The sequence below is a fragment of the Oncorhynchus keta genome, chromosome 9 (assembly GCF_023373465.1).
Source record: "Oncorhynchus keta strain PuntledgeMale-10-30-2019 chromosome 9, Oket_V2, whole genome shotgun sequence".
NCBI classification, from domain to species: domain Eukaryota; kingdom Metazoa; phylum Chordata; class Actinopteri; order Salmoniformes; family Salmonidae; genus Oncorhynchus; species Oncorhynchus keta.
The window spans coordinates 11,435,680-11,454,212 of NC_068429.1; the positions used below are offsets into that span (position 1 = coordinate 11,435,680).

The 18,533-nt window shown below is 43.7% G+C and overlaps 1 protein-coding gene and 1 long non-coding RNA gene across 19 annotated transcripts in view; both read left to right on the plus strand.

Moving 5' to 3' along the window:
• Positions 1-12,442, plus strand: part of slc38a9 (solute carrier family 38 member 9) — a 28,280-nt gene extending 15,838 nt beyond the window's left edge. For both annotated transcript variants that reach the window (XM_052525150.1, XM_052525151.1), the window contains exons 10-15: positions 272-379; positions 831-937; positions 3,153-3,266; positions 4,599-4,747; positions 10,078-10,167; positions 10,426-12,442. In XM_052525150.1, coding sequence (XP_052381110.1) covers positions 272-379; positions 831-937; positions 3,153-3,266; positions 4,599-4,747; positions 10,078-10,167; positions 10,426-10,591 — 734 coding nt within the window. In that variant the 3' untranslated portion in view covers positions 10,592-12,442. The remainder of the gene's footprint in view (positions 1-271; positions 380-830; positions 938-3,152; positions 3,267-4,598; positions 4,748-10,077; positions 10,168-10,425) is intronic.
• Positions 4,758-10,070, plus strand: LOC127931731 (uncharacterized). 17 transcript variants are annotated; one of them, XR_008142756.1, is made up of 4 exons: positions 4,758-6,310; positions 6,373-6,930; positions 7,020-7,639; positions 7,702-10,070. It is a non-coding gene; the product is annotated as an uncharacterized LOC127931731 (long non-coding RNA). The 17 variants fall into 17 exon arrangements; XR_008142759.1 differs by lacking the exon at positions 4,758-6,310 and having other exon boundaries at positions 6,370-6,930; positions 7,702-7,763; positions 7,826-10,070; XR_008142762.1 differs by lacking the exon at positions 4,758-6,310 and having other exon boundaries at positions 6,370-6,930; positions 7,020-7,205; positions 7,268-7,639.
• Positions 12,443-18,533: the final 6,091 nt, after the last annotated feature.

The window sequence follows — 18,533 nt, forward strand, 5'->3', positions numbered from 1 at the left end:
TTTTTTGTGTTTTGTTTTTTTGTCTCTTTATCGTTAATGAAAGCTCAGGTCAATGATATAACCTTTTTTGCTATGGCTAGTGAAAGTTGTAGTCATTTTTGCTCATGGTTGTCAATGAGGCATGCAAACAATGACTTGACTCTGGAAAAAGCAGTCAGCTTTTTATTAAAGTGAAGTGAACGGCTTGACCCGAGTCATTGTTTGTTGTCTCTAATTTCTGGCTGCCTTGTATGACTTCTATTGCTTCACTGATCTCTATCGACCCCCCTAGGCACCATATCTGTGGGCTACCTCATCATCCTGGTCACACTGAAGGCTATTCGTCTGGGCTTTCACCTGGAGTTCCACTGGTTAGAATCCACTCAGTTCTACGTTCCAGGTAAATTAATATGATGACTAGGATTGAATTGTTTATGAAAAAAAGGTGGCAAAGGTGATGGATGAAGATGATGTAATTGTATGCAAATAGGTGCCGATAATGATAAATCACAATGTTATTGTTTACGATGAGGCGGCCCAGTGATTTTTTTTTTTTTTTTTTTTTTTTTTTTTTTTTTTTTTTTCCTTCCCCCCCCCACAACTTTGACCCCAAAATACCTTGGATATTGTCTGCCCATTAAACAACAATGCTATCTTAATCAGTGTTTGCAGACAGTTGGTGCCTTTTTCTGTTCAATTTCAATGTCTGGGTAGATTGATACCTTAGTTTGCGGTCAGGCCTTTACAAATCAATAGGATAACATGTCAAGTTAACTATGACAGACCCCTCCTTATTTGCTCTAAGTTAATTCATGCAACTAACTTAGTAACGTGTGTGTCCACCCCCCCAGAATTCAGGCTGCTGTTCCCTCAGCTGACTGGTGTTCTCACCTTGGCCTTCTTCATCCACAACTGCATCATCACCTTGATGAAGAGCAACAAGCACCAGGAGAACAACGTGAGTTAGTTGGCCACGCTAGCAGTTGTGTCTCCATTACACCAGGAGAACAACGTGAGTTAGTTGGCCACGCTAGCGGTTGTGTCTCCATTACACCAGGAGAACAACGTGAGTTAGTTGGACTGGTGCCCACATTTCTTACTTACCTCCTAAACCCCAACACTACCACCTGTTCACTGTGCTCCTCTGACACTGGCCTCCTGAACCCCAACACTACCTACCATCTGTTCACTGTGCTCCTCTGACACTGGCCTCCTGAACCCCAACACTACCTACCATCTGTTCACTGTGCTCCTCTGACACTGGCCTCCTGAACCCCAACACTACCTACCACCTGTTCACTGTGCTCCTCTGACACTGGCCTCCTGAACCCCAACACTACCTACCACCTGTTCACTGTGCTCCTCTGACACTGGCCTCCTGAACCCCAACACTACCTACCACCTGTTCACTGTGCTCCTCTGACACTGGCCTCCTGAACCCCAACACTACCTACCACCTGTTCACTGTGCTCCTCTGACACTGGCCTCCTGAACCCCAACACTACCTACCACCTGTTCACTGTGCTCCTCTGACACTGGCCTCCTGAACCCCAACACTACCTACCACCTGTTCACTGTGCTCCTCTGACACTGGCCTCCTGAACCCCAACACTACCTACTACCTGTTCACTGTGCTCCTCTGACACTGGCCTCCTCACCCTCCCTCGCACCAGGCTCCGCTCTATGGGAGACCAGGCTTTCAGCAGTGCAGCTCCCCAGCTCTGGACCTCCCTCGCTCTCCATGTCAGAACCTCACGCTCCATACACATATTCTAGTCCACACTAAAGACGCACCTCTTCACACAGGCTTACCCAGATTCTCTGTTGACTTAGATTTTATCCTCCATCTAGTTCACTTTCCTGGATAGTCTGTCATTATGTTTAGTGTTCTTTTATATACTTATTTTTAATGGGATTTTCTCGCTTTTTATCCTGCTGATTTTCTTGTATGTAAAGTCACTTTTAGTGTTGTGAAAAGTTCTTAAAATAACTTATTATTTTACATCTATGTCTGTAAATGAAAACAGTCTACAAATGCAATTTATTTCCAATGGGTGAACAAGACATGACTGTTAGCGACTATGAGCTAGTCCAATCAACTCATCAGTCCAAAGTTTAGCAAAATGTAACCTATCTTGGTCTTGCAAGATAGGTTAACAGCCAATGTGACGTTGTGCATGCTGTTTGGAAGATGCACACACACAGAGAGAGCTTTGCGATGCCTTACTGCTCTGTAGCGTTTGGTCTAACTGGGCCGTTAACTACTTATTTTCTCCAATTACATCAGTTTGAGACTGCTGGTGTTAAGCATGACTAACCATTAACATTTGACCACACACATTCTTACTTTTTTTAAAATTTGTAGTTTTTCATTTTTTTTTGCTGAACGGGCAATTTAAAACATTAGTCACACCGTGTCAGTGTTTTTTGTTCTGAGAACCACTGTTGAGACAGAAAAGAAGTGGCTTGTCAGCGTTACGGAGTAGACTAATCGTACGTCCCAAATGGGACCCTATTCCCTACTGCACTTTTGACCAGAGCCCGGTGCACTTCCCATTGTTCTATTGTTAAGTCTGGCTGTGGTCTCTGTTTCCTGTTCCTTTTTTTTCTTTTTCTCTTACCCACAACCCCCAGTATATTCAGTCTCTAGTCTCATTACAGTTACTGTTGGAAGCAAACTTTGAACGCCTCACATGCTTGTCCTGCAGATTTTGAGCAATTCATTTACCTGATAAAATAGACTACAATTGTCTCTTTTGCCAAGCTTTGAACTCTGAGTATGACTAAATATTAGCATAACCTGGTCACCAACAGTGCTGTGAAGAATAGTCTATTTGATTATGGTTTTGTTGCCCTTGAGCAAGGCACTTAACCCCTAACCTACTTTCCTCCTACGGCTGACCATGTGCTGCACCCAGCCTTTTGTGTGCGGGGGGGTTGAACACTGTCAGCAGCAACAACAAAAAGTTTCCCTTATATAATGAAGTAATAAAGATGTAATTCAAATGTATTTATAAAGCCCTTCTTACATCAGCTGATGTCACAAAGTGCTGTACAGAAACTCAGCCTAAAACCCCCAAACAGCAAGCAACTCGGGTGTAGAAACATATGTTCCATCTGTGGTGTCTATTGTGTTCAATCATGAAATGAACAGTGTTGTGTTGTCATTTCAGGTGCGGGACTTGTCTGTGGCCTACCTACTGGTTGGACTGACGTACCTATACGTGGGAGTGTTGATCTTTTCTGCGTTCCCCTCCCCTCCTCTGTCAAAAGACTGCATTGAACCAGTAAGGCTTTTCACTTCACTTTTGAAGAGAGAGGGTTTTATCATAAATGACAGGAACTGGACAACACAAGTAAAAGTTCTGAGACATGGAGGAGAGCAGAGTGGATATTATTCCCCTCTTCTTTGACTTCACCTCTAGCAGTTACGTCTTAACTCTCATGTCTACGCTATATATATATACAAAAAAAAGTATGTGAACACCCCTTCAAATTAGTGGATTTGACTATTTCAGCCACACCTGTTGCTGACCGGTATATCAAATCAAGCACATAGCCATGCAATCTCCATAGACCAACATTGACAGTAGAATGGCTCGTACTGAAGAGCTCAGTGACTTTCAATGTGGCACAGACGTTCAACATGGGCACTGTCAATTTCTGCGCTGCTGGAGTTGCCCCGGTCAAATATAAGTGCTGTAAGTGTCTCAATGCCAAGTGTCAGCTGGACTGGTGTAACGCTCGCTTCCATTGGACTCTGGAGCAGTGGAAATGCTTTCTCTGGAGTGATGTATCATGCTTCCTCATCTGACAGTCTGATGGACAAATCTGGGTTTGGCGGATGCCAGGAGAATGCTACCTGCCTGACTACACTGTGCCAACTGTGAAGTATAATGATCTGGGGCTGTTTTTTATGGTTCGGGCTACGTCCCTTAGTTCCAGTGAAGGGATATCTTAACGCTACAACATACAACATTCTATATGATTCTGTGCTTCTAACGATGTGGCAACAATTTGGGGCCATTCACTGTTTCAGCATGACAATGCCCCCATGCACAAAGTAAGGTCCATACAGAAATAGTTTGTTGAGATCGGTTTGGAAGAACTTGACTGGCCTGCACAGAGCCCTGATCTCAACCCCATCAAACACCATTGGGATGAATTTGAACGCTGACTGTGAACCAGGACTAACTGCCCAACATCAGTGCCTGTCCTCACTAATGCTCTTGTGGCTGAAAGGAAGCAAGTCCCCGCAGCAATGTTCCAACATCTAGTGGAAAGCATTCCCAGAAGAGTGGAAGCTGTTATAGCATCAAAAGGGGGACCAACTCCATATTAGTGCCCCTGATTTTGGAATGAGATGTTTGACGAGCAGGTGTCCACACACACTATATGACTACAAGTATCTGAGTTGGCTCCAGGGTGGTTTCCCGTAGGTACAGATCTAGGATCAGCTTCCCCTCACTCAATCCTAACCATAACCATCTAGTGGGGAAAATGCAAAGCTGGCCCAAGATCAGCGTCTAGGGGCAACTTCACCCTACTCCTTTTCAGTTTGGGGTTATGAAATGACAGTTGCCACCCTTCTGACATTCTGTCTTGTCTGTTTACTACAGAACTTCCTTGATAACTTCCCCAGCAGTGACGTGCTGGTGTTTGTGGCACGGACCTGTCTGCTTTTCCAGATGACCACTGTCTACCCCCTTCTGGGCTACCTGGTGCGTGTCCAGATGATGAGCCAGATATTCGGCAAACACTACCCCAGGTAACAACTGCCCCCACTGGCCCTAGCCTAGTCCCACAGTGGACGAGAAACCCTAGATGACTCAACCCTGGAACCGGAGTTTAGAAACTCTAGAGAATTCAAAAAACTGTACACCATTCTCAAGGAACACGTATTGTTTTAACACCAGAACTGCTAGGCTTCTCAGCCTCCATGCACCTGTTAAAGATCCGGCTGTCGGCTGCAGTGTCCTTTAGCCTACGAATCAGGTGAACATACTGTTTTGTTATTAGAGGTGTGACATCCTGGCTATACTCGTGATCGTATCCGTAAACTGACAGTTGGTGATCGTATCCGTAAACTGACAGTTGGTGATCGTATCTGTAAACTGACAGTTGGTGATCGTATCCGTAAACTGACAGTTGGTGATCGTATCCGTAAACTGACAGTTGGTGATCGTATCCGTAAACTGACAGTTGGTGATCGTATCCGTAAACTGACAGTTGGTGATCGTATCCGTAAACTGACAGTTGGTGATCGTATCCGTAAACTGACAGTTGGTGATCGTATCCGTAAACTGACAGTTGGTGATCGTATCCGTAAACTGACAGTTGGTGATCGTATCCGTAAACTGACAGTTGGTGATCGTATCCGTAAACTGACAGTTGGTGATCGTATCCGTAAACTGACAGTTGGTGATCGTATCCGTAAACTGACAGTTGGTGATCGTATCCGTAAACTGACAGTTGGTGCTCATGAGCAGAAAAAAACTGAAGGGTTTTATTGTGCTGATGTAGATGTTGACAAAATACCAATGTCCCTGCAGGTTTATAGAACAAAACAGCTGCAGATTAGTAGCAGCGCACGGAGAGGTGTCTGTTTATTGTCCTCAGCAGGCAGACATGTTTGTGGTCAGAATGCTCATCAGCGGTTCTTCTTTCCCTACTCTCACTTTGCTTGCTAGATATTATTCACATTGATGGCTTGCTAGCATACGTCCTCACCTATGGATGTATCATAGGGGGACGACGACACGCTGTTGGCAGTAGTAGTTGCTTTCTTTGTTCAATATCCTTCATCATTATTACGCTGTTCTAAATTCAATCATCTTCATCATTAAGTTAATTAAAATGTAATTGTAAAGCCATGTGCACAATTACCAGTTTCTATCAGCCATTCATCTATTGACAGCATTCATTCAGCGAGGAGAGAGACATTCGCGTCTGGGTACCAGCACCCAGCTGCCCGTTTTGTCTTGGCACCTTAATAGGGATGTAATGGTTCATCAATATGCCTGATTTTTAATATATGACTGCATCGGTCAGAAAATCTATTCAAACGTTATGAATCGCCAATTCACTAATGTTTTTTGCTGATATTACCTTAAAAGGTATTTTCCTATCTTCTGTGACGTCTTGAACTAAGCATGTAACTGTGTTCAGTCATTGATCTACAAGTAATTTTGTGCTGAACAACCCCAGGTAATATCAGTAGCCTAGTCAAACTGCTGCACTGTGCCCAGCTTCATGCTGAACAACCCCAGGTAATATCAGTAGCCTAGTCAAACTGCTGCACTGTGCCCAGCTTCATGCTGATCAACCCCAGGTAATATCAGTAGCCTAGTCAAACGGCTGCACTGTGCCCAGCTTCATGCTGAACAACCCCAGGTAATATCAGTAGCCTAGTCAAACGGCTGCACTGTGCCCAGCTTCATGCTGATCAACCCCAGGTAATATCAGTGGCCTAGTCAAACTGCTGCACTGTGCCCAGCTTCATGCTGAACAACCCCAGGTAATATCAGTGGCCTAGTCAAACTGCTGCACTGTGCCCAGCTTCATGCTGATCAACCCCAGGTAATATCAGTAGCCTAGTCAAACTGCTGCACTGTGCCCAGCTTCATGCTGAACAACCCCAGGTAATATCAGTAGCCTAGTCAAACTGCTGCACTGTGCCCAGCTTCATGCTGAACAACCCCAGGTAATATCAGTGGCCTAGTCAAACTGCTGCACTGTGCCCAGCTTCATGCTGACCAGACTGAGGTAATATCAGTAGCCTAGTCAAACTGCTGCACTGTGCCCAGCTTCATGCTGACCAGACTGAGGTAATATCAGTAGCCTAGTCAAACTGCTGCACTGTGCCCAGCTTCATGCTGACCAACCCCAGGTAATATCAGTGGCCTAGTCAAACTGCTGCACTGTGCCCAGCTTCATGCTGAACAACCCCAGGTAATATCAGTGGCCTAGTCAAACTGCACTGTGCCCACTGTGCCCAGTAATATCTTCATGCTGACTGTGCCCAGACTGAACAACCCCAGGTAATATCAGTAGCCTAGTCAAACTGCTGCACTGTGCCCAGCTTCATGCTGAACAACCCCAGGTAATATCAGTGGCCTAGTCAAACTGCTGCACTGTGCCCAGCTTCATGCTGAACAACCCCAGGTAATATCAGTAGCCTAGTCAAACTGCTGCACTGTGCCCAGCTTCATGCTGACCAGACTGAGGTAATATCAGTAGCCTAGTCAAACTGCTGCACTGTGCCCAGCTTCATGCTGAACAACCCCAGGTAATATCAGTAGCCTAGTCAAACTGCTGCACTGTGCCCAGCTTCATGCTGACCAGACTGAGGTAATATCAGTAGCCTAGTCAAACTGCTGCACTGTGCCCAGCTTCATGCTGACCAGACTGAGGTAATATCAGTAGCCTAGTCAAACTGCTGCACTGTGCCCAGCTTCATGCTGACCAGACTGAGGTAATATCAGTAGCCTAGTCAAACTGCTGCACTGTGCCCAGCTTCATGCTGAACAACCCCAGGTAATATCAGTAGCCTAGTCAAACTGCTGCACTGTGCCCAGCTTCATGCTGACCAGACTGAGGTAATATCAGTAGCCTAGTCAAACTGCTGCACTGTGCCCAGCTTCATGCTGACCAGACTGAGGTAATATCAGTAGCCTAGGCAAACTGCTGCACTGTGCCCAGCTTCATGCTGACCAGACTGAGGTAATATCAGTAGCCTAGTCAAACTGCTGCACTGTGCCCAGCTTCATGCTGAACAACCCCAGGTAATATCAGTGGCCTAGTCAAACTGCTGCACTGTGCCCAGCTTCATGCTGACCAGACTGAGGTAATATCAGTAGCCTAGTCAAACTGCTGCACTGTGCCCAGCTTCATGCTGAACAACCCCAGGTAATATCAGTAGCCTAGTCAAACTGCTGCACTGTGCCCAGCTTCATGCTGACCAGACTGAGGTAATGTCAGTAGCCTAGTCAAACTGCTGCACTGTGCCCAGCTTCATGCTGACCAACGGCCTGTTCTGATCTTAAACTTCTGCACAACACCTTCAGCTTTCAAATGCTAAAATGGCTTGTGGGATATTAGGTTGTCACTCAACTAATAAAGCCTATGTAATTTGCTATAGGTTATTATCTATGTGCTGTTGAAAATTGTGTTTTACCATAATAAAATTAAGTTACCGGAGACCACTCATCTGGCTATTCCTGCTGAACTGGCTTACAGTAGATTTTTATTTTGCTTCTTCAGGTTCACCATCAGTAATAGTTTTGCTTTAAACAATCAGTATTTTATGGTCATTTTTAGATATACAGGTTCAAGTTTAAAAACATGTTTTATTTATTTTAATTTTATGTCATAACGAAGACCGCAATCATTTTGCGAAGCGGACTGACTGCATGGCCAAAGCAGGAGGAGAAAAAATAAGCTCACTGAACTTCCAAATGGTGAAAAACATTCGAGAACACCTTCCTAATATTGAGTTGCACCCTTCCTTGCCCTCAGAACAGCCTCAATTCATCGGGACATGGACTCTACAAGGTGTTGAAAGCGTTCGACAGGGTTGCTGGCACATGTTGACTCCAATTTTTCCCACAGTTGGGTCAAGTTGGGTGGTGGACCATTCTTGATACACATGGAAAACTGTTGAGTGTGAAACAGTGTTTAATTTACTGATGTCTGGGTGGACTTTCAGCATTTTCTGGAGTCGTCACCTTAGCTGCCTCGTTAGCTGCCTTGTCTTCTCCAGACACGCTTTTTTCCAGATGCCCCAAACAATCGGAAAGGGGATTCATCAGAGAAAATGACTTTGCCCCAGTCCTCAGCAGTCCAATCCCCGTACCTTTTGCAGAATATCAGTCTGTCCCTGATGTTTTTCCTGGAGAGAAGTGGCTTCTTTGCTGCCCTTCTTGACACCAGGCCATCCTCCAAATGTCTTCGCCTCACTGTGCATGCAGATGCACTTACACCTACCTGCCTGCTGCCATTCCTGAGCAAGCTCTGTACTGGTGGTGCCCCGATCCCGCAGCTGAATCAACTTTAGGAGACGGTCCTGGTGCTTGCTGGACTTTCTTGGGCGCCCTGAAGACTTCTTCACAACAATTGAACTGCTCTCCTTAAAGTTCTTGATGATCTGATAAATGGTTGATTTAGGTGCAATCTTACTGGCAGCAATATGAAGCCCTTTTTGTGCAAAGTAATGATGACTGCACGTGTTTCCGTGCAGGTAAACATGGTTGACAGAGGAAGAACAATGATTCCAAGCACCACCCTCCTTTTTGAAGCTTCCAGTCTGTTATTCAAACTCAATCAGCATGACAGTGATCTCCAGCCTTGTCCTCGTCAACACTCACACCTGTGTTAACGAGAGAAACACTGACATGATGTAAGCTGGTCCTTTTGTGGCAGGGCTGAAATGCAGTGGACATGTTTTTGGGGGGATTCTGTTCATTTGCATGGCAAAGGGGGATGTTTGTAATTAATTGCAATTCATCTGATCACTCTTCATAACATTCTGGAGTATATGCAAATTGCTATCATACAAACTGAGGCAGCAGACTTTGAAAATGCTTATTTGTGTCGTTCTTAAAACTTTTGGCCGCGCCTGTACATGCATCATTTAGACAGACACATTCAGCTCCAGTTCAGAGAGGCCCACCTCGTGAGCTCATCAGCAGCAGATTTGAATTTAGAATGGTAAATTAATGTGTTTAAAGATGCACATTCCTACCCCTTAAGATAGGAAGAGGTGTGAGGGGGAAAATAAATGTAAATAGGCTCTAAATACTTTGCTCAGCTGTCAGAATTTTTATAACACAATGTAAAATAAAACGATATATAGGAAAAGTCAGTGAAAGGAGGACATTGCTTTCAAAATCGCAGATTTATTTTAATTACAACATCTATTGGCATGGGGCATTGGCCTATGTCAGTTCTAGTGTGAAAAGGTGATGTTAGTTGCAGTTTTTACCCCAGCTAATGTACCCCTCATTGGAAGGGGGCCCAGTCTTGTGTGTGTTGAAGCTTTTGATGGTTAAAACGAGCTTTCTACAAAATGTTACAATTCTTAATCTCTTTATCCCCTAGTTTCTTCCACGTTTTCACTCTGAACATTTTCATCGTTGGCACTGGTGTCTGCATGGCGAAGTATTACCCCAACATTGGCTCCATTATAAGGTAAGATGGCTGCTGAGATAGTTAAATGAGAGATTATGATGTTTGTAGATAAAGGTATTCCTTGCAAATGGAAAATAAAAATGCATTGAAATTATCCTTCAAATTTCCCCATTGACATTAATGCACGATTTGACACTATATAACATTTTATTTTCACACATGTTTAGCCCAGTCTCACAGTAAAGTAACACCCCCTCTTTGAATTCACCATCTTTTGCTCAGTCCATATAGATCTGTTCTCTCTGTTTCTCCTCCCAGGTACTCAGGGGCGACGTGTGGCCTGGCCCTGGTCTTTGTCTTCCCCTCTCTAGTCCACATGATCTCCCAGAAGCGTAGAGGGGAGCTCAGCTGGCCCTCGGCCATCTTCCACAGCCTCCTCATTGTCCTGGGCGTGGCCAATGTGGCAGGACAGTTCTTCATGTAGTTATGCCACTACTTGGTTGGTCTGTCCCTCAATGAAGCTGGGTTGTGTTCATTAGTCACCAAACGGAAGAAAATGGACAGAAACAGGGAGGTGGGACTAATTTTTGTTTTCCGATGAATGCCCTGATGATTACGACCCGGCACAAGCCTTTTGTATACATTGTGTACAGTTCAGAGAGATGCAGGAGACGGCATCCAACTGTCATGGTCTGGTTTGCACAGGGAGCAGTCTCTGGGGAATTCAAGCTAATGTCTTTGTCTTTCTACTTTAACTGCACGTTCTCTTCTTTCAGTGGGATTTTGATGTCCATTTAGATTGCTTCTTTGGAAATGTACATTAGTTTTGCTCCCTCCACAAACATGCTAATCATTCTGACTTTTTATTAAGGGCATTGACTTTCACCTCGGAACTATCCTCCTTCAACATGATGGTGCAGAAATGTTTTAGGTTATTTTATGTTGATTTAATTATATATTTTTTTGGTAGTTCAGTAGGACTGAGCTAGCCTTGCACAGCCTTGTTCACATGTACTGTTCTGATAACTAATCTTTTGTTATTTCCTCCTTTTTAGGTTGATTTATTTTGGGGTTTCCATTGTAGTTTGAACAATTTAAGCACTGTTCTTCTCAGTGTAAAATACACTCATATTTAATTTTTTGGTTTAAATGCAATTCATATGTAGAACATAGAAAGCAACCCAATTTAATAAGTTGATTATAAATAATGTTTGCGTAGGTTGCGTCAAAGTAGAACAGTGCAATGGCAAGAAGTCTGTGGGAGAGTTGTCAATAGATAATCATGTGGTCAGACTTTCTGTAGCATAATTCCCCAGAGAGTGAAGCATTTGACTGACAAATGTTACTGAATGATTCCCTTAAACGCGTTCCCCTCCCTCCTATTCTCCCCCTTCTGTTTGAACACTACGTTCTATATAGTTCATATTATTCTGGGGAAAATGCACAAATCATGTCCTGTATTCAGTCATCTTTTTGAGGGGGAATCTGGATGGAATTATTTGACGTGTAAAAGCAGGGAAGCAATTTGTGACTGTTAGGCCTTTTGAATTGTCTTGGCCCCTTGTGGATATTTGGGGGGAGTTCATTTGTTCCCTGGTTCTTAAAGGGAAATGCCACTCAAACTATTTTAACGTTTGTTTCATTAGTCCACTGTCGATACGGTCCAATAATGTTTTGCATGTCAAGCAATCAAGTTTTAAAATAATTTGTATGTCTTCTTATCGCATCATACTTTGAGAGTTCTATATCTTAAACTCAATTGCTGACGTAAAACATTTTGGGACCATGTCAACAGTGAACTAATGAAACAAATACGAACGAAAATAGCTTGAGTGGTATTTTTCCTTAAATGTATTACATTGTTATTGTGAAGTTGCCCCGAGATGCTGATCTTGGGTCAGTTTTGTAATTTCCCCACTAGGATTTGGAAAGCTAATCCTAGTGTAAACCTCAATGTTCATCTGCCATTTGACAGAATGATGCCATAGTCATTTTGGAGCACCAACCGTATACTTGAACAAATGGAAGCTAACTCTTTTGTTGTTGGTTATTGCTACATACGGTTCTTCACTCTTAATTCTTCAGAGAAACTGCACCTTAATGTTATCGGATGGATAAAGGGATTGTGTACGTTCACTAAAATGTTGCTTGTCATACGAAACCTGACCTCATTCTTTGGTAAGTAAGATGATAGCCGTTATGGTGTTTTTAATGGCAATTCACAGGGAGGTGTGTGTGTGTGGTTGTCTGAAATTACAGAATGAAGAGGGCAATGATAAGTAATTCAAATACGATCAGGATATAGTAATAAACAACATTACAATGAAGTAACAAACTGCTATTGGAATAATTTATAACCAATGATGGTTATAAATGCACCATTGATTTACAAAGGAAAACCGCGACTAAAAAGGTCCACAAAGGAGCAGACTTATAGAAACAGGCCTAATAGCCTTCAGCATGACAACGAAGCCAGTCTTAGCATACAAGCTAGCAATTATGTCTCCATATTAACATAGTTAGAGCTAAATAACTAGTGGAGAAATGTACATAAGCACATGGACAGAGTATTCACCGTAAAGCACATAAACAATACCTTGCTGTAAAATACTTTGCGTGTCCGCAGTTAAAACAAGGCAACTGTATACATGTGCTCTATAGAGCTCGCCAGCTTGTAGTCCTAAAAGCGTAAGTGAGTTACTTCTGGTTCGTTTGGCCATTCCTATCCGAATAAACACAGAAATAAGGTCTGAGGTTAACATCGGTTTAGGAGATGTATTCTATGAGAAGTCAGTTAACATGACCTTTATGAATTATGAAGCCTCAGTGCTTTTAAAAAAAATGACAAATGCTTAAAAATTCACAATGTTACATTACCTGATGAAGATTCTCATAGAAAAAATGTGACCTGTGTTTACGACAGTTTTATCCAAAAACCCTACAGAAATGAAATTCCCCATAGGCTTTGACCAACGAGCCATGGTGGCATTAGTGCCTACAAAAATACGCCATTACTATTGCTATCTATACATAGTGCATTTGGAAAGTATTCAAACCCCTTGACTTTTTACACATTGTTACATTACAGCCTTATTCTAAAATGATTAAAAACTGGTTCTCAATTTACACAAAACCCTAGAATGGCGAAGTGGAAATATGTTTAGAAATTTTAGCAACTATTTTAAAAATAAACACCTTATTTACACAAGTATTCAGACCCTTTGCTATGAGACTCAAAATTGAGCGCCGTTGCATCCTGTTTCCATTGATCATCCTTGAGACGTTTCTATAATTTGACCTGTGGTAAATTCAATTGATTGGACATGATTTGGAAAGGCACACACACCTGTCTATATAAGGTCCCACATTTGTCAGAGCATAAACCAAGCCATTAAGTCGAAGAAATTAGGAGAACCTTCCAGAAGGATAACCATCTCTGCAGCCTTCCACCACTCAGGCCTTTATGGTAGAGTGGCCAGATGGAAGCCACTCCTCAGTAAAAGGCACATGACAGCCAGCTTGGATTTTGCCAAAAGGCACCTAAAGGATTAAGGCTGAGAAACCAGATTCTCTTGTCTGATGAAACCAAGAATGAACTCTGGCCTGAATGCCAAGCGTCATGTCTGGAAGAAACCCTACGGTGAAGCGTGGTGGAAGCATAATGCTGTGGGGTTGCTTTTCAGCGGCAGGGACTGGCAGACTAGTCAGGATCGAGGGAAAGATGAACGTGCAGAGATCCTTGATGAAAACCTGCTCCAGAGCGCCCATGACCTCAGACTGGGGTGAAGGTTCACCTTCCAAAAGGACAACTACTTTATTTTACTTTTTTTTTTTTTTAACCAGGTAGGCCAGTTGAGAACAAGTTATCATTTACAACTGCGACCTGGCCAAGATAAAGCAAAGCAGTGTGACAAAAACATTTGTACAGTCAACACAGAAGAAAAAAAGAATCTATATACAGTTTGTGCAAATGTAGAAGAGTAGGAAGGCAATAAATAGGCGAAATAATTACAATTTAGCATTAACACTGGAGTGATAGATGTGCAAGTAGAGATACTGGGGTACAAAAGAGCAAAATGGTAAGTAATGTGGGGATGAGGTAGTTGGGTGTGCTATTTACAGATTGGCTGTGTACAGGTACAGTGATTGGTAAGCTGCTCTGACAGCTGATGCTTATTAAAGTTAGAGAGGGAGATAAGACTCTCGCTTCAGTGATTTTTGCAGTTCGTTCCAGTCATTGCCAGCAGAGAACTGGAAGGAAAGGCGTGAAATATACCTGCTGGAGCGCGTGCTACGGGTGGGTGTTGCTATGGTGACCAGTGAGCTAAGATAAGGCGGGGCTTTACCTAGGAAAGACTTAAATGACCTGCAGCCAGTGGGTTTGGCGACATATGTCGTGAGGGCCAGCCAACGAGAGCATACAGGTCGCAGTGGTGGGTAGTATATGGGGCTTTCGTGACAACGGATGGCACTGTGACAGACTGCATCCAATTTGCTGAGTAGAGTATTGGAGGCTATTTTGTAAATGACATCGAAGTCAAGTATTGGTAGGATAGTCAGTTAACGAGGGTATGTTTGGCAGCATGAGTGAAGGATGTTGTTGCAAAATAAGAACCCGATTCTAGATTTGATTTTAGATTGGAGATGCTTAATGTGAGTCTGGAAGGAGAGTTTACAGTCTAACCACACACCTAGGTATGTAGTTGTCCACATTCTAGGTCAGAACCGTCCAGAGTAGTGATGCTAGTCTGGCGGGAGGGTGCGGGCAGCAATCGGTTGAAGAGAATGCACTTTGTTTTACTAGCATTTAAAAGCAGTTGGAGTCCACGAAAGGAGTGTTATGGCGTTGAAGCTCGTTTGGAGGTTTGTTAGCACAGTGTCCAAAGAAGGGCCAGAAGTATACAGAATGGTGTCATCTGCATAGAGGTGGATCAGAGAATCACCAGAAGCAAGAGCAACATCTTTGATATATACAGAGAAAAGACTCAGAATTGAACCCTGTGGCACTCCCATAGACTGCCAGAGGTCCGGACAACAGGCCCTCCGATTTGACACACTGAACTCTGTCTGAGAAGTAGATGGTGAACCAGGCGAGGCAGTCATTTGAGAAGCCACGGCTGTTGAGACTGTCGATGAGGATGTGGTGGTTGACAGTCAAGCCTTGGCCAGGTCGATGAAGACTGCTGTACAGTATTGTCTTATCGATGGCGGTTATATCGTTTAGGACCTTGAGTGTGGCTGAGGTGCTCGGAAGCCAGATTGCATAGTGGAGAAGGTATAGTGGGATTTGAAATGATCGGTGATCTGTTTGATAACTTGGCTTTCTAAGATTTTAGAAGGGCAGGATGGTTATAGATCTATAACAGTTTGGGTCTAGTGTCTACCCCTTTTGAAGAGGGGGATGACTGCGGCAGCTTTCCAATCTTTGGGGATCTCCGATGATATGAAAGAGGTTGAATAGGCTAGTAATCAGAGGTTTAGAAAGGGAGGGTCCAGATTGTCTCGCCCAGCTGATTTGTAGGGATCCAGACTTTGCAGCTCTTTCAGAACATCAGCTATCTGGATTTGGGTGAAGGAGAGGCGGGGGTGGGAGCTGAGATATTGGCTGGGGTAGGGGTAGCCGAGTGGAAAGCATGGCCAGCCATAGAAAAATGCTTATTGAAATTATCGGTGGTGACAGTGTTTCCTATCCTCAGTGCAGTGGGCAGCTGGGAGGAGGTGCTCTTATTCTCTGGACTTTAGTGCCTCAAAACCTTTTGGAGTTGGTGCTACAGGAAGCAAATTTGTTTGAAAAAGCTAGCCTTTCCTTTCCTAACTGACTGGAGGCTGAAGGGGGTCTATAACAAGCCGCAATGGCGAGTCTTGTTTCTGGAAAGGTGTATTTTTAAAAGTAGAAGCTCTAATTGTTTGGGCACAGACCTGGATAGTATGACAGAACTCTGAAGGCTAACCCCACCCCCTTTGGCAGTTCTGTCTTATTGTTGGAAACTGGAAACTGTTAGTTAGGGATGGAAATTTCTGGATTTTTGGTGGCCTTCCTAAGCCAGGATTCAGACACTGCTAAGACGTCCGGGTTGGCGAAGTGTGCTAAAGCAGTGAATAAAACAAACTTGGGGATGAGGCTTTTTTTACGGTTACAGCTGTCAACAAATGAGAGCGCCTGGGGAATGGGAGTGATGCTGGGGGCTGCAGGGCCTGGGTTAACTTCTACATCAGAGGAACAGAAGGATAAGGGTACGGCTAATGGCTATAAGAACTGGTCAGCTAGTGCGTTCAGAACAGAGTAAAAGGAGCAGATTTCTGGGCGTGGAAGAATAGATTCAAGGCATAATGTACAGACTGGTATGGTAGGATGAGAGTACAGTGGAGGTAAACCAAGACATTGAGTGACGATGAGAGAGGTTTTGTCTCTGGAGGCACCAATTAAGCCGGGTGAGGTCACTGCATGTGTGGGGGGTGGAACAAAAGGGCCATCTAAGGAATATTGAGCCAGGCTGGAGGCGCTACAGTGAAATAAGACAAATCACTAACCAAAACAGCAATAGACGAGGCATATTGACATTAGGGAGAGGCATGTGTAGCTGAGAGATCATAGGGTCCAGTGAGTAGCTAGGCGAGCTGGAGACGCGGCGATTCAGACAGCTAGCAGGCTGGGGCTAGCAGATGGCACACAGCCGGGACAAGTCTCTGAATGTCTGAGTGGCTCAGCCAGAGCACGAACTTCAATCCGAACATCTCAGGAGAGACCTGAAAATAGCTGTGCAGCAAAGCTCCCCATCCACCCTGAAAGAGCATGAGAATCTGCAGAGAGGAATGGGAGAAACTCCCCAAATCCATGTGTGCAAAGCTTGTAGCATCATACCCAAGAAGACTCATGGCTGTAATCGCTGCCAAAGGTTCTTCAACAAAGTACTGAGTAAAGCATATGAATACTTATGTAAAATGTGATAAAAAAATAAATATATATTTGCAGAAATTTCAAACCTGTTTTTGTTTTGTCGTTATGGGGTATTGTGTGTAGATTGAGGGGGGGGACAAATGTTTGAATAAGGCTAACTTAACAAAATATGGAAAAAGTCAAGGTGTCTGAATACTTTCCGAATGCAGTGTATAAGCAATTACTTATTATTATTATTATTATTACAATCAGTCTTGTGAGAGAGAAAGAGCTTGGGGACAGTTTTGTAAGTAAGTTCTGTCTCCTATGACTGCTGGGTGAATCACTGAAGAAAAAAGGCCACAGTAAACATGTCCCCCATGAATGATGCAGCACCTCCCTTGGGCCAATCAGTGTAATTTTATAAAATGCCAGATCTCTATGACAAGAAGCACCATTCCCCCAAGTTTCGTCGAAATGCGTGCCAGTGGTGTCCGAGATATCGCATGGGTTAGCTAGACACACATCCCTGAGCATGTGTGCCAGATTTCAGCACTCAGTCAAATAGATCAAGAGATAAACATGTGCCAGTTATAGTGCCACCATGTGGTCGATATGAATGCTCTTACATATGTCGAGTCTTGAGTGTTTGCAATGTGTACCAATACAAATATTCTTGACTGATTTTTATGCGTATGTGCCAGACCACACCTGCATGAATGTTTCTTGGTCAATAGCAGCTATGTTGTTTTAGGTACGAGTCTGGAAAATATTGCGTTGAGACCTTTGTCCATAGACGCCACAAAGTTTTGTGCAAATCATTTTTTCAGTACCAGAAGAGTAGCCTTTGACACATTTCTCACAATTCTTATTTGTTCCTTGTGAGAGGGACCTATGTACCAAATTTCATGACTAAGTCAAAACGGACTGACTTTTTAATTGTATTTTCACTTGTTATAGCACCACCATCTTGCCAATCAGTGTAATTTTGTAAACGGCTGCTCTCTGTGGCAAGACGCAGCATTCACCTAAGTATGGTGCCAATGGTGTCCGAGATATCGCGTGTGACTAAAGGACGGATGGAGACAGATACACAGTACCCTCAACCAATTTCATCGTGGGGGAAAATGAAGGTTACATGCACTATGATTTGGTACTTACTGTTGCATTAACATGTACAATGTTTTATCGGTAAAGAAACAGAAAAGGCAAGATGCGCCAGGGGGAATTGCGCTGATGCATTGAAGTTCATTGAACAATTATTATTCATGCTTGGCAGAGAAATGCACAAGGCGAGTAGAACAGAGACCGTGCATAAAGTAGAGAATCCCGCCCATGCACAGAAGAAATGCACAAGGCGAGTAGAACAGAGACCGTGCATAAAGTAGAGAATCCCGCCCATGCACAGAAGAAGAAATGCACAAGGCGAGTAGAACAGAGACCGTGCATAAAGTAGAGATTCCCGCCCATGCACAGAAGAAGAAATGCACAAGGCGAGTAGAACAGAGACCGTGCATAAAGTAGAGAATCCCGCCCATGCACAGAAGAA